Raw genomic sequence first — 20,448 nt, 5'->3', positions numbered from 1 at the left:
TCTTGCACAAAACCATGTTGCTCCTCGATGATGACATTCTCTCGTGCCAAAAGCATCCTATATATCCTATAATATGTAGACATCTTTGCATGGAATTATTAAAATCGAACATTCCATTCAAAATATATTACAAAGGAGATCATCGGCTTTCCATACTTCGGCCGGCCCAAATTTGTAAGTGCCGGTCAGAGAAAAAAATGTGTCAAACCTTTCGAGTAGATTGTTCTGAACATTTTTTACTATGACACCAGACGTGTATGCCCATTAGTTTGGCTTTAATTGGATTTTAAAAATCTCGACTTTTCATACATTTTGTAAAAAAATAATATTATGTCCGTTGGGAAAAAGAGGTATACAGGCGTATTACAAAGGACCGTTAGAACATTTATTAGTATGGCACCAAACTTCTATGACCATTATTTGGACTTTCAGTTTTGGTTAATATGTTAAAATGCCGGCCAACGAAAAAAATACGTCGAATCTGTGTAATAGTTGCTTCTCAATATTTTTTAATAACACCAAACATCTATGACCATTATTTTGACTTTTATTGGAATTTACGTTTTAGTTTAAATATGAAAAATGCCGACCAGAAAAATATCATGTTGAGAGTATCGAGTAGATGTCTGTTAACATTTTTTCTATAGCGCCAAACTTGTATGACCATTAGTTTGGCATTTAGTGTATTTTAAAAATCTTGATTTCTTATTTATTTTGTATGAAAATAAAGTGCTTTGGGTAAAAAATGCGGTACGGCGGATTACAAAGGACCTTTAGAACATTTAATAATCTGGCGCAAAACATTTTTGACCGTTATCTTGACCTTTTATTCGTCTCTCTTTCCGTTTTGGTTCAAATGGGAAAATGTCAGCCAGCGAAACAAAATAAGTCAAATCTTTTGGTAAACGACTTGAACGACGTATTTTTACTATACTACCAAATGTCGACTTTGGCTTTTATTGGACTTTTTAAAAAAACTTTTTTTTATACATTTTAACAATGACAACAAGCAGAGCTTTCCCAATGACTAGTTATTAGTCAGATAAATACTTTGTGTTTTTGTTTTGTGTGTTGTTAGGTGAACTTCTATATTAATACTATCTGATTTTAGATATGACGTTGGCTGTAGTTTTTGCATTCGACTCAACGTTACGCCTTAGTTTAGGTTGAATTATGGTATTGATTCACCTTGACTGTAAATGGTTACCACCCTCCAAAGATAAGCTTGCCATCTAGTGACGAAACTCGTATATTGGCATGACGTCTGAAGTATCTGTTAAGAAAAACAGGAGTCGGGTAGTTGTACTTTGCAAGTATGCCTATCACAATGTCCTGGTGCTACTCGGCCGATAACATAGTAGGTACCTCTATCACCCCACTGTTTATTCCTTGTATACACTTTTCTTTTAAAAAAAGTAGTTTCTTAAGCGTCATCAGGTAAGGTAGTGGTGAAACGCAAACCTATTTTTCAAAAGACGACCACCATATTACGCCTTTAGCAAGATAGTTCCATTATCACTAGATAAAACTTTTTTTGATTTTTGGAAAATCGAATTAAGTTCAAAATATTGGTCATAGTCGTTTAATGCCATAGTAATAAACATTCTGACGATCTTTTAAATAACGCGCCTGTTATATTTTATTTTTATACAAAATGAATCAAAAATCAAGTTTTTTTTAAATCCAACAAAAGCCAAACTAATTAATGGTCATACACGTTTTTGTCATAGTGAATAATGTTTACAGGTATTTTCTCGATAGCTTTGACATGTGTTTTTTGCTGACCGGCACTTTTCACACAGAAACTATAACGTAAAGTCCAACAAAAGTCAAAATAATGGTCATAGACGTTTGGTGCCCTAATAATAAATGGTCAAATGGATAAGTTCTAACGGGATATACAAATATTGTTTCATGGCCGGCACTTCACATTTTCACCAAAAATGTATGAAAATTCAGTTTTTTTTTAATTCGAATAAAACCGAAAATATTGACCCTACAGCTTTGGTGCCATAGTAATAAATGCTCAGACGGATAAGTTCTAAGGATATATACCATTATTGTTACTTGGCCGGCACTTTACATTTTCACCAAAAATGTATGAAAAATACAGTTTTTTAAAATCGAATAAAACCGAAGATATTGACCCTACAGCTTTGGTGCCATAGTAATAAATGCTCATATGGATAAGATCTAACGGAATATAGCAAAATTATTTTTTGGCTGGCACTTTGACTTCTGGGCCGAAATACGATGATCTCCTTTAAGTTTTTTAAGAGTTCATACGACACTACGACAGAAGATAAATTGGGCATAAGTAGGCATACATTATATTTAAATGGTCTTTGTTGGAAATCCTTACTTTTAATACAAATATATGCGATAAAAAATATTTTCCCTTGAAATGGGAATTTTTCGGGTTTTTTCCCTCAGAATTGGGAAAATTCCCAAAACGCGGGAATTTTCCGGGTAAGAACCCAACACTAGGCATGATAAAACAGAGACCTTCCGGATACACTTTCCTCACCTAGAAAATAATGTATTCTTTTAGATTCTATTTTCGTACTACACGGGTTACTTTTTCTTTGTTGTTCATCAGTTAACGAAGTTCAAGATTACATTTAGGGCTGGGAATGCACGGACCCTGGACAATTTTGCAGTTCCTATGTAGGTAGGTAAAGTTTTAATTCTAATATTTGGATTGGTTTTTAGGTTGTATCGGACATTTGGGCGGAAGGGAAGAGGAAAATCACTGTCCTATTTTTGCCTAAGAAGTAGCATGAGAATGTTATACATAATGCTATGCATATTTATGTTATGTATTGCCCATATAAAGTTTGTATGAAATTGAGAATTAGAGTTGCATCGTGTGCTAAGAACGAATAACAAAGGAAAGCGTGTATCGGTAAACCTTTGTGTTTTAAAAGGAAATTTTATAAGAAATAGTTTTGCTAAAACGAACGCCACGTGGCGACTAAGTAGCCAATGTGTCGATGAAAACGTGAACATGCTTAGTCTATAATATTATATATGAGTGAATTGAAGTTAAAACAGTTTGTGTAAGGTTTCCGTCGCATTACTAAAGATAGGGAAAAGTATTTACTCAAATGATATTCTTAGACTGTTATATATAAATTCAATTTTAAAGCACGTGCAGCAATTACCTTACCTTCTTTAGAGTTGAGTCCATGTAGGCAAGCAAACCCGTTTGTCTGTCCTGTGTTAGTCTGATTGTTTTATACCCTGTTCTGTGTACAATCAACTGTAAAATAAAAAAAATGTTGTTTCTTCTTTTGGGTGTATGTATGGAAAAAAATGATAGTTAGCGTAATTGGTGTTTCCATGTGAAATTTTCACATTTTGTTACATTACTTTTTTGGTTTAAATGGTTAAAATATTACTCCGATAAGATTATTATATTTTCTTTATCTTTAATTACTGCTTACATATCGATATAATATTTTAGGGGAATTATGGTTTATCTAAAATCTAAGCTCATTCTGTATTTCAACCTTCATACGCCTTTCTGTCCAGGTAAACTTATAAACAGGAGTGTTGGTTTCAGGGGACAAAGCCTGCTTCTGACGCAATAAGCCCGCCTCAGGGCCGCGGGCTGTGGAACAACTTTCAGGGACTGGTAGGCCACACAAATACATATGGCTATAAACATTTCCATTACGTCCGCACCTGTATTGTTAGCCGCAGCCTAACAAAGCCTTCTTCCAATAAGTTAGGTAAACCGCAAGTTCCATTTCTGTATCACTACCATACTGCTGAAATTAAGCTATGTATAAATTCCATTGGTCACATAACCACGTGTTTACGTGTACAATAAGCGACCTTTGATTTATTTCTGTGCGTGTGGTAGATATTCTAATTTCATGATTAATAATTACCTACGTTTTCTGACATTTTGTGCAGGAAAAAGATACATGACTTGCAGTTTTTTTACAACTACGTAGTTGCGTTGCAAATCAGCGTAGTAACACAATTGTAAGTAATATTTTATAAATACTGCATTATTCATTCAATTTGTTCTACATTCCTTCATATTATGCAGCAGGATATAAGTAAGCTTGTGATATCAGCTTACACGTGTGGCGATAATGTAGATCTCTGTAGGTTTCTATGTTGTCGTATCTGGTAAGACGGCGCGGTCGTAATTGGGTTTTAATAAGTACGTGATGTGAATGTGGATATCATTTATTTGTCGTGGTATTCATCTTTAGTACACAAATTAGTATATGTGAGAGATGGGAGTGAACGGACTAGAGTAAAATAAGGGATTGGTGTAGGATGTTATAAGGGGAGCAGAGAGGCGCACGTCGGCTCTGGTTTGATAGGAAGTGGCAGCAGGTGCGATATATGCGGCGGTGGGCAGTAGAGGAGCGGAGCGCTTTTTAATGAAATGAGGAAATCCGAAATGAGGGAAGCCGAAGGGAGAGTACGGATACGGGGCCGGGGCCGGGTAGCTTTTATATATTGGCCGGGTGTGGGTCACGTCGATGCTGGTCCGCTGGGTTAAGGTAGCGGGTCTAATGTACTGACGCGGCGCCAGGAGTGGAGCTGAACGTTTCTTGATAAAGTGGGAATAGGTGAGGGGAACAGGTGCGACGATTGGGGAAACGGGCAGAGCAGCGATGGGTTTGGCGTATGCGATGGGCAGCAGCGGTTGGTAGGGGGTGGAGTACGCCGCCGGCAACGCGAAGCTCACAGAACGCTTCTTGATGTAGTGCGGCCTGGCGTAAGAAATCGGCGACGAGTAGAAGCGCGGCAAGAAGGACGTCACTAAACGAGGCACCGTTCCAAAGAAGCGCGACGTAAGCGACGGGGCTGAACGCTTCTTGATGAAGTGCGGGAAGTATCCCGCGTTGTAGTAGTAGGGGGAGGGGTGTACCACGCTGCTGCTCTGCTGGCTGATGCTGGTGGTGGCGGGCGCCACGACGGCCGCCGAGTACGTGAGCGGCGCCACGAGCGGCGCGGCGAGCAGCGCGCCCGGCTCCGCCCTCACCGCTGCCAGCACTAAGCACAACACCACCAGCTTCATCATTATGGTCTGTGTTGCTGAACGAAGAACGACTGGTGTTCGTCAATAACAACGAATGTATTTATAGAAAGTTTTGACAGAGCTAAGGGCTCTGGAGATCTAGTTTGTAAACCGGTGCAAGTCTGTGCCAGGAAGCTGATATTTACAAGAGCAAGGCCGGTGAGAGGCTCGTTTTGTCTGGTCATCATGAAATGAGAGCAAATCATAAAACGATTAAAATTAAAACTAAACTAGTACTTTTTGTGAATCAAGTTTCCTATAGTTACTCAAATTGTAAACAACTGCAACCGGTTTACTTCTGCCTGTTCAGACAACGACGACAAAGGTTCGATAGAATACATAAATTTAAATAAGGTATTAGGAAATGGATCTCTCTCCTAGAGACCTAGAATATTTCCAGTGTAGGTATTTCCATTTTACCTTAAATATGAATATTTTAGTAACCTAGCTGGGAGACTAAACTCGATTAAGACCCTGTTTCTGTCATTTTAGGCTATTTTTTAGATTGCATTTGTAGCGAGCAGTTAAATATATTCTTTTGTGTTTTTCTGAAAAATTTTGTAGTAACTTTAACTTTACGGAACATTTCTGCTATAAATTCCGTGTAAATTCCTCCATGTCTCATGACATGATTATATATAGGTATATATATATATATATATATATATATATATATATATATATATATTTGTAGGTGACGAGGAGCCCCTCGTCAGCCACTATCAAGGGCAAATTCAGGACAGATGGCCTTAAGGGAGTGATGGGCAATCGCAAAAAACTATAGAACCCTTAACCAGATATTGCTGGAAACTGTTTCGCTTCGGCTCGTGTGTGGGAGCTAAGGTATGAACAAAATTTTGGAAAAGCAAGTAAAATCCCTGTTGATTGATTTGTCTAGTGTAATTATAGTTTAGAGGGTTCATGTTTTATATGATGGTGGTGTTAGGTTTTTTAAAAAAGGTAATATTTTTATTTAATATTATTATTAAAGCACGTCTAAGAAGATGATGTGTCTGTTAAGATGTCTGGTGTCGTGTCTTGATTTTTTGAATGTTTGTATGTGGTCATCTCTACGGAAAGAACAGGAGACATGACCAGCTGCTGCTGTCAATATGTGTGAGGATTAAGAAGTGACTATGTCTAATTGGGAAGGGAAGGAGCTCGGTGGCGCAGCGGTAAACGCGCTCGGTCTGCGATTGTTGAAGTTAAGCAACTTTCGCAAAGGCCGATCATAGGATGGGTGACCACAAAAAAAGTTTTCATCTCGAGCTCTTCCGTGCTTCGGAAGGCACGTTAAGCCGTTGGTCCCGGCTGCATTAGCAGTCGTTAATAACCATCAATCCGCAATGGGCCCGCGTGACGGTTTAAGGCCCGTTCTCCCTATCCATCCATAGGGAAGGCCCGTGCCCCAGCAGGGTGGAAATTAATGGGCTGATGATGATGATGTCTAATTATAAATTTTACAGGTTACTGGGAACAGGAAGAGAAAGTTTAACAGAAAGTTGTCATTCTGTCAAGAGAGTGAAGAAAATTACTACGAAACATTTCTCGTCAAATATTGTTTTCAGTATGCTAGATTTTGGTACAGAAAAAGTGCACTGGAATTAAAGACACGCACTCCAAGAAAACGAAGACTTATAAAGAATAAAAAATAAGATCATAAACTATTGGCAAATCTAGAATTAAGTTATGACCACTCTTACCTTTAATACTATGGCCATCAAACCCGGACACCTCGGGAGAGATGACCAAATGCGTTTTTCTATTTAAAGATTTTTTGTAGATGTTCTCGTGAAATTGATAATTTTGTGTTAAATATCTCAAAGTTAATTAATTATAATTTAAATACAAATAAATGTTTTCGTAGTAACCTGTAAGGTTTTTCTTTAATAACGTCTAAGAAAAACTATGGCCAACTATTCCCGAGTTATCCTAACTAAAATGCATCATATTTGTGGATTTACGGCTAAACCCAATTACAAGTAATTAAAGGCATTTTTACCTCAAATGGAAAGTACTTACTGTGCAAAAATTCAACACAAGGTTTAAATTCTTGTTCTATCTATAAAGCTAACTTGTGTGTCTAACGAGCGCTTTTTTGATCCTGGCATAACATCATAGTCATTGACTCCATTAATCCATTAATTTTCCCTTTTATTCCAAGATTTGGTATTTATTAACTAAAATTCCCTTGAAGACCTAGAAGAACGTACATTAACCAAATTGGAGATGTCTTTAGAAAAGGTTTAAGTAGTACGATCTACCCTCTCCGGTTGATTGAGAGGAAGCCTGTGCCCAGCAGTGGGACGTATATAGGCTATTTATATATTATATAGTACGATCTACACTAAACCGGCGTGCGTGTATGAAACTATAGATGAATGCGGCGGAAGCAAGAGAAGCGTGTCAGGATCAAAGCATAATTTAACGATATTAACATACAATAAGTCATATTACTAACAACTATGGAATTTATATTTTCTGAAATAAATTATTCGAATTTGAAAGCAAATGGAATTCCATAGTCTCTGTTTACCCCGGAGGAAATAGGCGTGAGTTTATGTGTTTGTATGTATTTTCCCTGCTCAAACTCCATCACTACAGAAGAACCCATAATTTCCCCAGTGTATATTCAAATTTAAGTTTCCCCTAACTTGTGTAGTCCGTTATGATTTACCTATTAAATTTCCAATAAAGCCGTACGTATACGAGTATGTGTAGGTGAGTCAATAAGGCCAAGTTCAAAATTAATATAATTATCCTCTCCTTAATACATATTTCATTAGCTCCAATTACAATTATATCAATACTTCTGTGTAGGTATACACAAACTTACAGCTGTGGGCGGAAAACAATTTTGTTACAAAACAATTTACTTAAACAGTCTTTATGTATAAATTCCTCATTGTGTCTCCCAACCAGGAGTTTGAAACCTAATCTACCTCACTAATTAGCTTAAAAACTTCTGATCATACAATTAATGTATCCACTAGGCAATCGCTAACTGAATATTACTATGTTCCGCAGCATGGCAGTGCTGTGCACTCCTGAAAATAACTATTTTTAAGGCTAAGTGTTGCTAAATTTCCTAACGGCGAAGTTTTTGACGACTACTAAGGAGTTTTTTTTTATTTAGGGGCTTTTAACAAAGTTTGTTTATAAATATTTGTCGTTATGTCAAATGCATAACGGAAGGGTGTTTCGGAATCACGCGCAATATAGTAGCATCAAGAGCTCTTTTGTTAGAGAACTTTTTATAGAACTATTTATCACGTTTTTTTATGACGTCATAGATTACGTTTTCATATAAAATACATACGTTGGACTTTTAGCAATATAGTTGATTTCACTAATTGGGAACATTCCTATTGCATTATGGTTCTGCATGAAAGAGAGAAACAAATATTTTTACAAGGTAATAAATTATATTAGCCTCTTAATAGAGAAACTAAAAGACTATTTGAGCCTGCAGGAATTTTAGATATCAATTACCAAAGAATATAAATGTACGCTACGCAAACCTTTAAAACAAAAATAGTCTGAAAATAATTGCCCTCTGTTATCTGCTCTAAGAGATATCGTTGCACGAAAAAAAACTCGCTTTAGATGCAGATGACCTACGGACCCTACGTTACATTAGGATAAGATAAAGAGGCTGTTCCCCTGAACGAGAAGGAACGAGAGAACGAGATAAAATAACATGAATTACAATTAGACGCAAGATTAAAGCCAGTAATATTACTAAAACTGGACCTCTAAACAGAATTTTGTTGTCACTGCTTTCGCAAAACAAAAGAACAAGTTTGCTATTGAATTTGAAACAGCCGGTATGTTCTTGAAAATTCGATTCTACCCTCGCACATAATGTTCGTCTCTCGATTTCCATTAAAATGTTTGGAGTGTGCGTGAAGTCACGTGAAGAAGTCGTCACGTGCGCGCTGTCGTAGGTCCCGTCGTTGTGTCAGGGGACGTATTGACACACCTCGCGACAAACAAAATCCATCTCGGGCGTTCGAACCACGCGAAATCTTCACAATCACATGTAAATTTAACCAAATATATACCATCGCTCGCACCTATTCATCAGGTGAACGTTTTCGTAGGCTATCAAAATAGTCACCCTAACAAATCTTAGGAGTTGGACAAAGTGACGTATTTATTAGCTCACAACAATTAACAATTACGAGAGCCGGCTGTAGGTCCATTCATAATCGCGAATGCTTTATTACTAATATAATTATTTACTTAATAATGGCATAATAACTGATTTTAAATAAGACATCGTACAAGTGTAGGTATACCATTCAGTTTAGGTGGAAACGTTCTCAGTTGACCAGTCTTTGTACTTAAATAAATTATTAATTGAATTTTATAGCACGATTATTATGTTGTATGAAACGTCATTGTGACTCAATAATAGTGAAACGACTGTTCGTAAAGTCGTTGATACTAATTGCTTTATAAGTTAATAAAGCGTTTTAAACTTGTAACTTATTCATTAGGTATTAAAATTAGAGAATTAAAACAATTTTTAAGCACTTAAAATAAATTTAATTAATAATTACTGGAAATAATATTTGGCGTTATCGTGGTACCAGGGCATTGATCATTGATGTATGTTTAGGTTCAGCGCACGTAGTAAGCATACGGGGACGCATACGTATATGCGGAGTATGCGAGGGGGGCGGTGTATGCGCTGTAGCCCGAGTAGACGGGGGAGTAGGCCGCAGCCACCGGGGCCGTGTAAGCAGCTGCTACTGGGTACTCCACCAACAGAGGCTTGGCGGCGGCGAAGGCCAGGAGAGCGGTCAGCAACAGCACCTGGGAATATCGAAGTCAATAATTACAAAAATCGTACGAAATTCCTTTTTTCAATTTGCCATAATTCATTAATATAATTCCATCCTACAGTATTTTTGACTGTTTATTACCGGGCTATTAATTACTAAAACCCCATGTGGAACGTACGTTACTATTGCCTGGTAAAAGGTAAAAAGGAGTAAGTAATTCTTTTCTCATAGGTGGTTGGCGTATAGATAGATATAAAATTGTACATAACATTTGCTGATAGAGATGTTCTAAATACTATGACATTAAGAATCAAAATTAAATCACTGGCAATATAATACTTACTCATCTACTAAGATAAGATAAGATTCTTTGCAGTGTGACAGATGTTACAAAAAATATAGTTTACCGTGCATTTTAATTACATAAGTCATGCAAAATTCATAATATTTAAAATATTAAAGTGTCAATTCATACAAAGGTTCTAAAAAATAATATACTTAAAAACACAAAAAGTTTTACTTAAAATTGTCACCGGCTTCGTAACTTAATATTCTATAAAGTTATTTATCGTAACGATTAAAGTTGTATATCTAGCTATAATTTATTAATACCCACTAATTAATTTATCAGAAATTAAACGGATTAGTTTTTATTACTTTTTTATACCTATAAACTGCTTAGAAAAAGAACATTATAAGTTATAAGATTATATCAAATCATTTATTTATTAGTCACTCACATTTATAGCAAAGTATTTGAACATAACAAATATTCACTTACGTATTTGAACATTTTGTTTGTTGTTTGTTTGTTTGTCGTGATAAGTCACAGGACTCGATGACCACTGATGCGTTGTAAACAGAAACTCTTTATATATTGTAGTTACATGTGCAATGACGGACTACAACCGGATAACTAGGAGAATATCCTCCTCAGCTTATTATGCAGTACGATCACGCACAGCCTTGCATTACCCACTTCAAAAATCATAAGATCAAGGATCCAGCTACCAACCAGTACGAAAACACATGAGTAAGTTTGGACTAGTTTTAATAGAGTCATCTTTTTAACTGGTCTTCGTGTAATACAAACGTCACCGCAATTATCTCAAGGATGTAGCAACACAACGTCATTATATTATGTCTTGGACAAATTCTTACAATTTGTCTTTATTGAGATTGATGTTGACACACCAGAACATTTTATTGATAAACGAGCAATTTTGGGTTTTATTGCTACCTTTCTATAATGTTTAATGTATCACAAATTTCTCTGTAAATGGATGAATTTTTGTTTTATATCGTGAAGTTGTACTGGTATCCTCGGAATTGGTATCATCAGATCGTTGCCTTCTAGTGAAATCTAAGTAATCCAAAATGAATAATCACATTTTGTTTTGTTTTTTCTAACAACTTTCGATTTCTTTCAATAATAGACATTTCGGGTGAAAATTGAGACCATACATTTTTCCCTGAAATGAAACTGGCGTGGCTTTTGCGAGGTTTTGTTAAAAAAGAAAACATTAGAATATGTTTTTTTTTTAATGGCGCTTACGTAATTTTCACATTAGGCGACGAAACTTTATATTTATTTAGGACACACTATCGGTATATACATAAAAATTACATACAAATAAAATGCAACGGACAATGACCGTATGTTATACTATTACCAGGCGTAAACAACATTCACGTTGAAATTTTAAACAAATAATAAAACAACACATCGTGGTTGGGTATCTGTTATAGATACTCGTATTTGCATGTGAATACAGAACAGAAAAGGTCATTGCTCTGTTTTCAAATATTATTATAAGTAAGTAAGTATAGCCATTTTATTTTAATAGGATTTCGACGGGAATCAGCAAATTTTCGCGTATCATCGCATTTGAGGACACAGAAAAAGAAATGTAGGTAATTTAGAATTTTATTTGAAATATGTATTTTATTCAGACTGGTAAAATAGGCATTCAGGATATAATCAATTAATGTTATAATTCGTGTGAAATAATCAATTGGAAAATACAATTGAACCAGTTTTTGCGCTAAGAATTATTTTGTGTTTCGCATGTTGAATCTCGACGTAACCAAAAAGGTAAAGTAAAAGGTAAAGGTAAGGTAAAGGTAAGGTATAGTGACGTAGTTTAAAAAGAATACCAAGTTTTATTCAATCATGCTGAATGTCTACTTTACATTCTGTGTTGATGTCTGGGGCGTCTGTGGACTTGGACTATTCTTCTGTGAGACCTCCGGTGACCTTCCACTCCAGCGGTTAAGGCCATCAGTGCCATGAGGAACCAGAAGAATAACTGGAATCAAATATTAGGGTTAGAAGCTATATGAGTACATCTCGATAAGACTTTGTATGTTACAACAAAAAGTTCCTTGAAATATTGGAATTGGAAAAAGCTAAGTGGCAATTTATTTTGTACGGCACTAACAGCCCACCCATCATCATCAGCCCATTAACGTCCCCACTGTTGGGGCACGGGCCTTCCCTATGGATGGATAGGGAGATCGGGCCTTAAACCATCACGCGGGCCCAGTGCGGATTGATGGTTATTAACGACTGCTAATGCAGACAGGACCAACGGCTTAACGTGCCTTCCGAAGCACGGAGGAGCTCGAGATGAAAACTTTATTTTTGTGGTCACCCATCCTATGACCGGCCTTAGCGAAAGTTGCTTAACTTCAACAACCGCAGACCGAGCGCGTTTACCGCTGCGCCACAGCCCACCCAACCTATTCCAAATTGTATCTAGTTTCCCTTCCTCCGCAATCTTACCGTTCAAGAGTGCACTTCACTCAAACTATGCTCCGGATATTACAACAATATAAAACATACAATATCTTATTTTCACAGAAACAAAGAAAACATTTGTATGCCATACTACTGTATGATACCTAATTCTCTGAAATTTTCTTGTATCGCGTTGATTGTAAGATGATTACCAACCTCAGCAACCCTATGTAACGACTACGTACTACATCAGTAAGTAGTAAGTAGTGTAGTAACCGGGACCAACGCGCAACGACTTAACGACTGAGAAAGTCTGATGTTCTCTAAAATGTTTTTATTAAAATAATAATATATAGTGGGTGTAGGATGGGTGACCACAAAAAAAAGTTTTCATCTCGAACTCCTCCGTGCTTCGGAAGGTACGTTAAGCCGTTGGTCCCGGCTGCATTAGCAGTCGTTAATAACCACCAATCCGCACTGGGCCCACATGGTGGTTTAAGGCCCGATCTCCCTAACCATCCATAGGGAAGGCCTGTGCCCCAGCAGTGGGGACGTTAATGGGCTGGTGATGATGATGATGAATAATAAAGTTTGAAAGTTACTTACAGTTTTCAAAAGCATCCTGACCGCTTACTTGAGGTTCCTTACAATTGCTCTCTTCGTCTTAAATACCGGTTTTAATCTAAACCATGAAGTGTGGTAAACAAGCGTGGATTAATATACCTCGTGTCAATTAATTATGGGACACGATTACTGAATCACACTTGATGATTGATTTGGAAGATTGATTTATCAAACGTAGTAATTAGCACATTCTCTGAATTTGTTTTAATATTTCTTTTTCTATACAGTTATCTTCACGGATTGTTAGTGTAATGTTTAATGATGGTAAGTAGTTAGTTTCTGTGTTGGTTATTAGTGATAATGGTATTTTCTTCACCTTATGGTCGATTATTAGGGCAGAAGGCAAGAGGGAAACCACTGCCCTATTTGTCCCTAAAAAGTTAGGAGAGGAATGCTGCACCGACAAGAGCGTGGCTCATAAATTAGTGATGTGATGGTTAGTTGTCTCGAACCTAGTTAATATTTGTAAATATTTTCTTTTACTTTGTCGGAATAAAATATATTTGGTTGTGATTTTGATTATTTGTAGTTTTAAGGCACGTTTATCCGGCCAAGAAGCAAATACCGCCCGAAGCAAAAACACACAAATAAGTCTCTTTAATTAAATTAAAAAAAAACATTTAATCGATTTTGTGTTTTCTCCCGTCTATTAAAACTTTAAGTAGGCAGAATGTTTCATGAATTTAAACTGTTTTAAATCCTTAGATCTTTAAAAAAATCTCGTAAGTTATTGACATAATGTTATTATTGAACGGTAAATAGTTATGCATCCTACATCCTCCATAGCTTGTCTGACGTAAATAAAGCTGTGTCTAAAAGTGACAACGTAAAAAACAAACTAGAGTTCCGGGGGCGTCGCTCGAAATGGCGACATTACCGCATACAAATATACTTCATAATGGCCACCTGCTTAAACTTCTAGAATGACGATTGTTTTATGACATCCGTACTTATATTTTTTTGAAACGATATTGCAAAATAAGTATTTAACAATTATAATCCACCATTAGGTACCAGAGGTTAGGTTATGGAACTAAGGAACTAATTCAACCTATAGTCTCCGGTGCTTGTTCTTATATGTTCTTAATTTTAAGTAAAATAAATATAAAAATATTTCAACCAATAAAACATAAATTAATAATAGGCTAGATTCAAATTAGTCAAATCGGTTACTTCTTACTAAACGTCAAAACACGAAATGACTATCGAATTTGTATGAAATAGCACATTGTGATGTTATAGAAAAAAATGTAAAATGTCGGACTCATTATTACGTTTTTCTTGATTAAAATTCATAAATAAGTTAAATAGGAAAAAGAAAATGTTTTCCGTTAGTTTTAGATCTGTCTTAATTTAGTAATCAGAATTTCACAATATATCTAGTACACGACCCAATTACTAGCCACTTATATTATATATAATCTATGAAATATATACTATAAGAAAATAAAAATGGTTAAGGCTGATGGTCTATAACGAATTGGTGATGGAAGACGGAATCGAAAAATTACAGAATAGGTCATTTTCTAACCTAATGAATGTGGATTGATATAACCAGCAAAGTTTTTTTATAGTTGCTTATTGCTTATAATGCAGCCAAAGCCATACAAATGAAGGATATCCTAGATAGTTCCTGTGCCTTCAAGAAGAGGACGCTGTCAATAGCTAATTATTCTAACAGAGCCTGTACATCGGTACCGCATTGGTATTCCGCGCAGGCGTCGCAAGGTTGTTTCTTCATAGCGCTCTTGATACCAAACTAAACGTATAAAACAAACCCGAATGCAGGACTCAACATCAATCAGACATTTGTCTCTGTACTCACTCGTTGTATACAACCAAACTTCACCAAAATGTTCAAACTGGTAAGTTTATAACTAGTAAGTTTATAACTGATAAGTTTATAACTGGTAAGTTTATTATTAAATATAAGCTTACGATAAGTCACGTGCCCCATCTTAAATGACTATAAGTACGTCAGTTTATTGCAACTTAGCAGATAAATTTATTCCGTTGAAGACCTTTGAAATATTGTTTGGAAATCAGGTTTTCTCTGTTGTTTTCCTCCTCCGCTAAGTTACATTAAATCGGCTAATAAAAACTGGGACATCGCAATCGGCAATTTCACTTAAGGACTTTGATCCTATTCTTCGCTCTCCAAATATTGGTTTGCACTCGTTCTTAACAATTGTTTGCTATGCTTTTAAATATTTGTGTCAAAAGAATTTGATGTCTATTGTTATCGTGGGAAGTATTATTGAGGGAGATAATTTTAATTATGTCAAAGAGGTATTGGAAATACGTTGTTCTTTATTTAGAAATAAGATTATGTGTCATCGAAGCATGTTTTCATATGAAAATGAAGTGTGAAGCTTTTTGTATTTATTGACATAAAACTAAATTGATGTATTCGATTCCAGATCGTCCTCGCCTGCCTGATGGCCTTCGCCGCCGCCAAGCCCCAAGTGCTCGCCCCGGTGGCATACACAGCGGGATACACCGCCCCCGTGGCCGCCGCATACACCGCCCCTCTCGCGTACTCCGCATACACCGCCCCCGTTGCTGCTTACTCTCCCTACACGTATGCTTCACCTTACGCCGCATACTATCTGCGTCGCTGAGCTACGAAGGACTAGTCAACGATTCAGGCAAATTACTTATAACGATCAATAAAGCAATGTGAACACATAAATATAATATAAGTGATTTTTATTAGTTGGAAAACCAAAATTACGTATTCAATCAGCAGTGAGCTAACTGACATCACGTCTTTTTTTACTGTCATTATAGCCATTGTTGTTTTTAATATACAGGGTGGCCCAGAAGTTCAGGTTCAAAATGAATAATTAGATAGAGGGGCTCATTAGCTACCAGAAACACCCCCATGTATGTTCAGCAACCCATTTTGTACCTTTTTCTAGATTTTCTACCTTACTTCAGAAATAATCATTTTGCTGCTATCCCTTTCTTAATAATTATTTTATTTTACTTCACAACTATGCCTAAGGCTGTGTACCGCTCAATCAAAGATAAATCAAAGTCAAATCAAGTATAAAAAAAGTTATCGGAAGTCAAAGTGAGAATTCGACCAAAATTGTTACAGTTGTTAATACTTCTCCGAAGAATAATAAACACATGAGATTGTCATGGACCCTGAAAGTATTTCTAAAAACTGCTCCATTTAATAGGCTTTTAGAAACATCCAAATAAGTACCCTTAATAAGGGCATAAAACTAAGTAATTTGACCTCAAATATTGCAAGACAAACAGATTTGAAGGAAAATTTGACATTCTCATACAATGTAGCTGCTTCTTTCTAACGTTGTTGAAGGTGCTCAAAGACACATTTTCAGTTAAAAGAAAATAAAAATTACGCTTATAATCGCTAACAGGGTAGACATAGCAACAATCCAAAGACAAAACTTGCAGTCACTTTTGGTATTCGTATTTTAATGAAGGTACATAGATTTCAAGGAAAAAGTTATCCCCAAACACTGTTGGTGATTCATACTATTGGATACTAAAATAAAATCTGTCTTTGAGCACCTTTAACAACGTTAGAAAGAAGCAGCTACATTGTATGAAAATGTCAAATTTTCCTTCAAATCTGTCTGTCTTGCAATCTTTGAGGGCTAATTACTTAGTTTTATGCCCTTATTAAGGGTACTTTTTTTGGATGTTTCTAAAAGCCTATTAAATGGAGCAGTTTTTAAAAAACTGAAAGGGTCCATGACAATCTCATGTGTTTATTATTCTTCGGCGAAGTATTAACAAATGTAACAATTTTGGTCGAATTCTCACTTTGACTTCCGATAACTTTTTTTTTATACTTGATAATAGGCGGGGTGTCAAAATCAGGTAGAAACGGAATTTGGACGATTTTTCACTCTCTTTTTGAGATTTGTATGCTTTTGACATTTGTATGGCAAAGATTTAGCGACGCCTGCCTTGTAACATATTTGTCGTTCTATTCAAAGAGAATTCGCCCTACTCTGTTATGTGATTGGATGATTGACTCTATGCGGTATTATAACCGTACACTGGGATGACTTTAATTTAACAATAGAATATTGTACTTTGAAGTTCGATGAATTTCCCAGATCAGCGTTCTCGAATAAAATTAAATAATAGCACTCAAGTTCTACCAAAGGTATAATATTATACTTACTCCCTGTGGTCGATATGAGTAAATAAGTTTACTTTAAGGTATTTAAGAAAAAGACTACAAAGAGCACAGTGAATAACACCATTTGTATGTATTTGTATTGTAGAGTGGAATAATAAAGTACAAGTATAAGTTGTGATTAATTGTATTTTGTAATCGTTTTGGATACGTGTATGTATAATCAAAGAGCAAAAGTGCAGTCACTGAGCCTAGCGATTTTTTTTTAAACAGTCGTGTAATTATGAGTCATTAGTTGTCATAATTATAAAATGTATGTTTTTGTAGGTGTTTTTAGTCTATTACAGAAACGACATTAACCAGGAGGTCTTAAGTACAATCAGTTAAGTTATTCCTGTGCAAGAAACTGATTGGACTTTTGCACCTTGCACCACTTTGCACCACCATTTACAAATGGATCCTGTAAATCTGCTACTCAAACAATAAAAAAAACGAAACAGTTATTTTCAGCAATACCCGGTAGAAATCCATTTCGAGAATCATCATTGATGAACATGGCAACTAATGGTTTTATTGTTCTAACCATGTTAAAAATTGTTTTAAAATTATCGTATAGATAAACAATTCGCCAGAAAATCACTTAGGTAGGTGTCTCATAGATAAATATTAATCTATATGTATAGATGTACTGACATTAAAATGATATCTTACAATCCATTGCTAATTACACTTTATCATGTTAAAGAGAACAACTACCTTAGTCGACCAGGGTGATAAATAAGTATGTGAATGGCCCTATTCTGCTTTTATTATAATACATAAATAGACAATATGAGGAGGGGATCTGAGCATACCATATCACGCTGCCCCACTACGGGATGGTGGAGATCTTTGTGCTAATAGCCCGGGTTCAACAGCTTAACGTGTTCCGAAGCACGGAATCATCTTACTTTTCCGGACAATCAAGTGATTCGGCTTACAATGTCCTTGCCAAAGAAAAGTCAGTATCACATAGTGATTTTATAAATGTTCCCATCGGGTTAATCCTTACTTTCAAGCTAATATTATTAAATACGACAAAGTGCCAGTTATATTTTCACGCATAAATCGCTTGATAACAAATAGATACGCATTAATACCTCAAAACATTGATGTATGTACTACAGCTTCAAAGGACAGGGACAGATAGACCATATTGAAGACTGAAGACTTGGTCAAAAAGGTAGTTAAAAAATTTTTTGAATTTAAATTTCATGGATCACAAAAAAATGTTCATCTTTTACCCGTGGTCTCACCAACATGTCCCCCTGGTGGTCCACGGGTAAAAGGGGACAATATTGTGTAATTGCATTTGAATACTATTTTGAATTGCACTGTTAGGTCGTGTTAAATAATACGTACTTATCACTTACGAATGTCACGAATTTACAACAGATCTGATAACAAAATTATAGGACAACCCATAAGATTGTCAATCCAGACAAATTAGATACAAGAAAATAATAAATTTATATATATATGAAAACTAGTAATATAAAATCAGCGCAGTTTTCTCAGGGTTACCCAAGTTGCAAACGATTTTGAAAAGCGTAATAAAAATGTACATATCGTATTAAACTCTTGAATTCTCTTCAGCAGAATGTGATCAATCGAAAATCAAAACTAAATTATTTTTTTATTACTGTCGCTGTCGTCTTCCGTAATCGTTTGAAAATTGGTTAACGCCCCAAGACTTGTTTTTTATCAGTTTAGATCTTCTATTTCAAGATTCCACTTTTACAATTTTTCTTTAACTGCAGCAGTCCGAGGCAACTACTTACCCCATTGTCAATGGCAAGTTGTTCTCACTGAGCATCAATGTCTCAGCGTACGATTTGTAACGCATTAGTATTCCACGCAAGCATCGCAAGGTTGTTCCTTAAGCGTATAAAACAGACCCGAATGTTGGACCTAACATCAATCAGACATTCGTCTCTGTACTCACTAGTTGTCCAACAACCTCTCCTTTAAAAATGTTCAAGCTGGTAAGTTATAATAATCTGTTTACGTATCACCCCCCAACTGTGTCCTTCATTTATATGAGAGAAAAGATAAATAAACAAAAAAAAAATATACGTCTCACTGCTGGGCACAGGCGGGAGGCCTCAATCAACCGCAGGTGAAAAAAATACATCTCATATTTCTGTGCCAACAAACTTTTCTATATTTTTCCTGGTTTAATTACTAGTTAATGTTTAAAATTAAGCGTTCACAAAAAATAAAATCAAATCATTAAAATTTAAGTTCATCTGCGTAACAAACTAAGGCCCTTTCTGTATCTTTATGGATCTTATTTTTTATTCCAGATCGTCCTCGCCTGCCTGATGGCCTTCGCCGCCGCCAAGCCCCAAGTGCTCGCCCCGGTGGCGTACACAGCGGGATATACCCCCGTGGCCGCCGCATACACCGCCCCTCTCGCATACTCCGCATACACCGCCCCCGTTGCTGCCTACTCTCCCTACACGTATGCTTCACCTTATGCCGCATACTATCTGCGTCGCTGAGCTACGAAGGACTAGTCAATGATTTAGGCAAATTACTTATGGCGATCAATAAAGCAATGTGAACACAATAATATTACTGAATTTTAATTCTAAAAATCTTCATTTCGCAATCAGCTCTAAGGTCATCACTCTCATGATCTCAATTAAAACTTTTTTCAGCTATCATAAGTGTAACAAAAATATAACAAATGACAAATCTCCTGGTACTTTATAAAGTAAATATGTGTATACAGATTTTGGGACAAATACATAGTAAATCTTTAAATATACTTATTATGCTCATGCCTTTATGGCATTAAACTCCTTTTGGTAAGTACAATAGAAATCGTTGTTCTGATATAGTTAATAAAATAAAACTAATTCTAGAATGGTTTATACAATAGAAATCGTTGTTCTGATATAGTTAATAAAATAAAACTAATTCTAGAATGGTTTACTAACAACAAATGTAACCCAGTTCTTATTGTTGAATGGGGTGAGTGACTTCATGTTAAGGGCGGCATTATTACCATACACTGGGACGTCTTCAATGTCCTATTGAACAGGTCGATGAATTTCTTAACTTTCCTAAAGATCAACTC

General features: G+C 36.0%; 1 protein-coding gene and 1 long non-coding RNA gene across 2 annotated transcripts; one reads left to right on the top strand and one right to left on the bottom strand.

Annotated features, from left to right (window-relative positions):
• Positions 1-4,187: 4,187 nt before the first annotated feature.
• LOC126372347 (uncharacterized) lies at positions 4,188-5,055 on the bottom strand. The gene has a single exon (XM_050018054.1). It carries the CDS (start codon positions 5,048-5,050, stop codon positions 4,238-4,240), a length of 813 nt encoding a protein of 270 aa, XP_049874011.1. The 5' UTR covers positions 5,051-5,055; the 3' UTR covers positions 4,188-4,237.
• Positions 5,056-19,267: 14,212 nt separating this feature from the next.
• Positions 19,268-19,940, top strand: LOC126372368 (uncharacterized). The gene is made up of 2 exons (XR_007567157.1): positions 19,268-19,348; positions 19,670-19,940. It is a non-coding gene; the product is annotated as an uncharacterized LOC126372368 (long non-coding RNA).
• The last annotated feature ends 508 nt before the right edge of the window (positions 19,941-20,448 follow it).

The sequence above is a fragment of the Pectinophora gossypiella genome, chromosome 14, assembly GCF_024362695.1.
Source record: "Pectinophora gossypiella chromosome 14, ilPecGoss1.1, whole genome shotgun sequence".
Classification (NCBI taxonomy): Eukaryota; Metazoa; Arthropoda; class Insecta; order Lepidoptera; family Gelechiidae; genus Pectinophora; species Pectinophora gossypiella.
Note: the sequence above shows the minus strand (reverse complement) of the source record. Positions and strands in the feature narration are given on the sequence as shown.

Excerpts from the sequence above, each read along its gene's own strand:
- LOC126372347 (XM_050018054.1), bottom strand. The coding sequence starts at position 5,050 with ATGATGAAGCTGGTGGTGTTGTGCTTAGTGCTGGCAGCGGTGAGGGCG.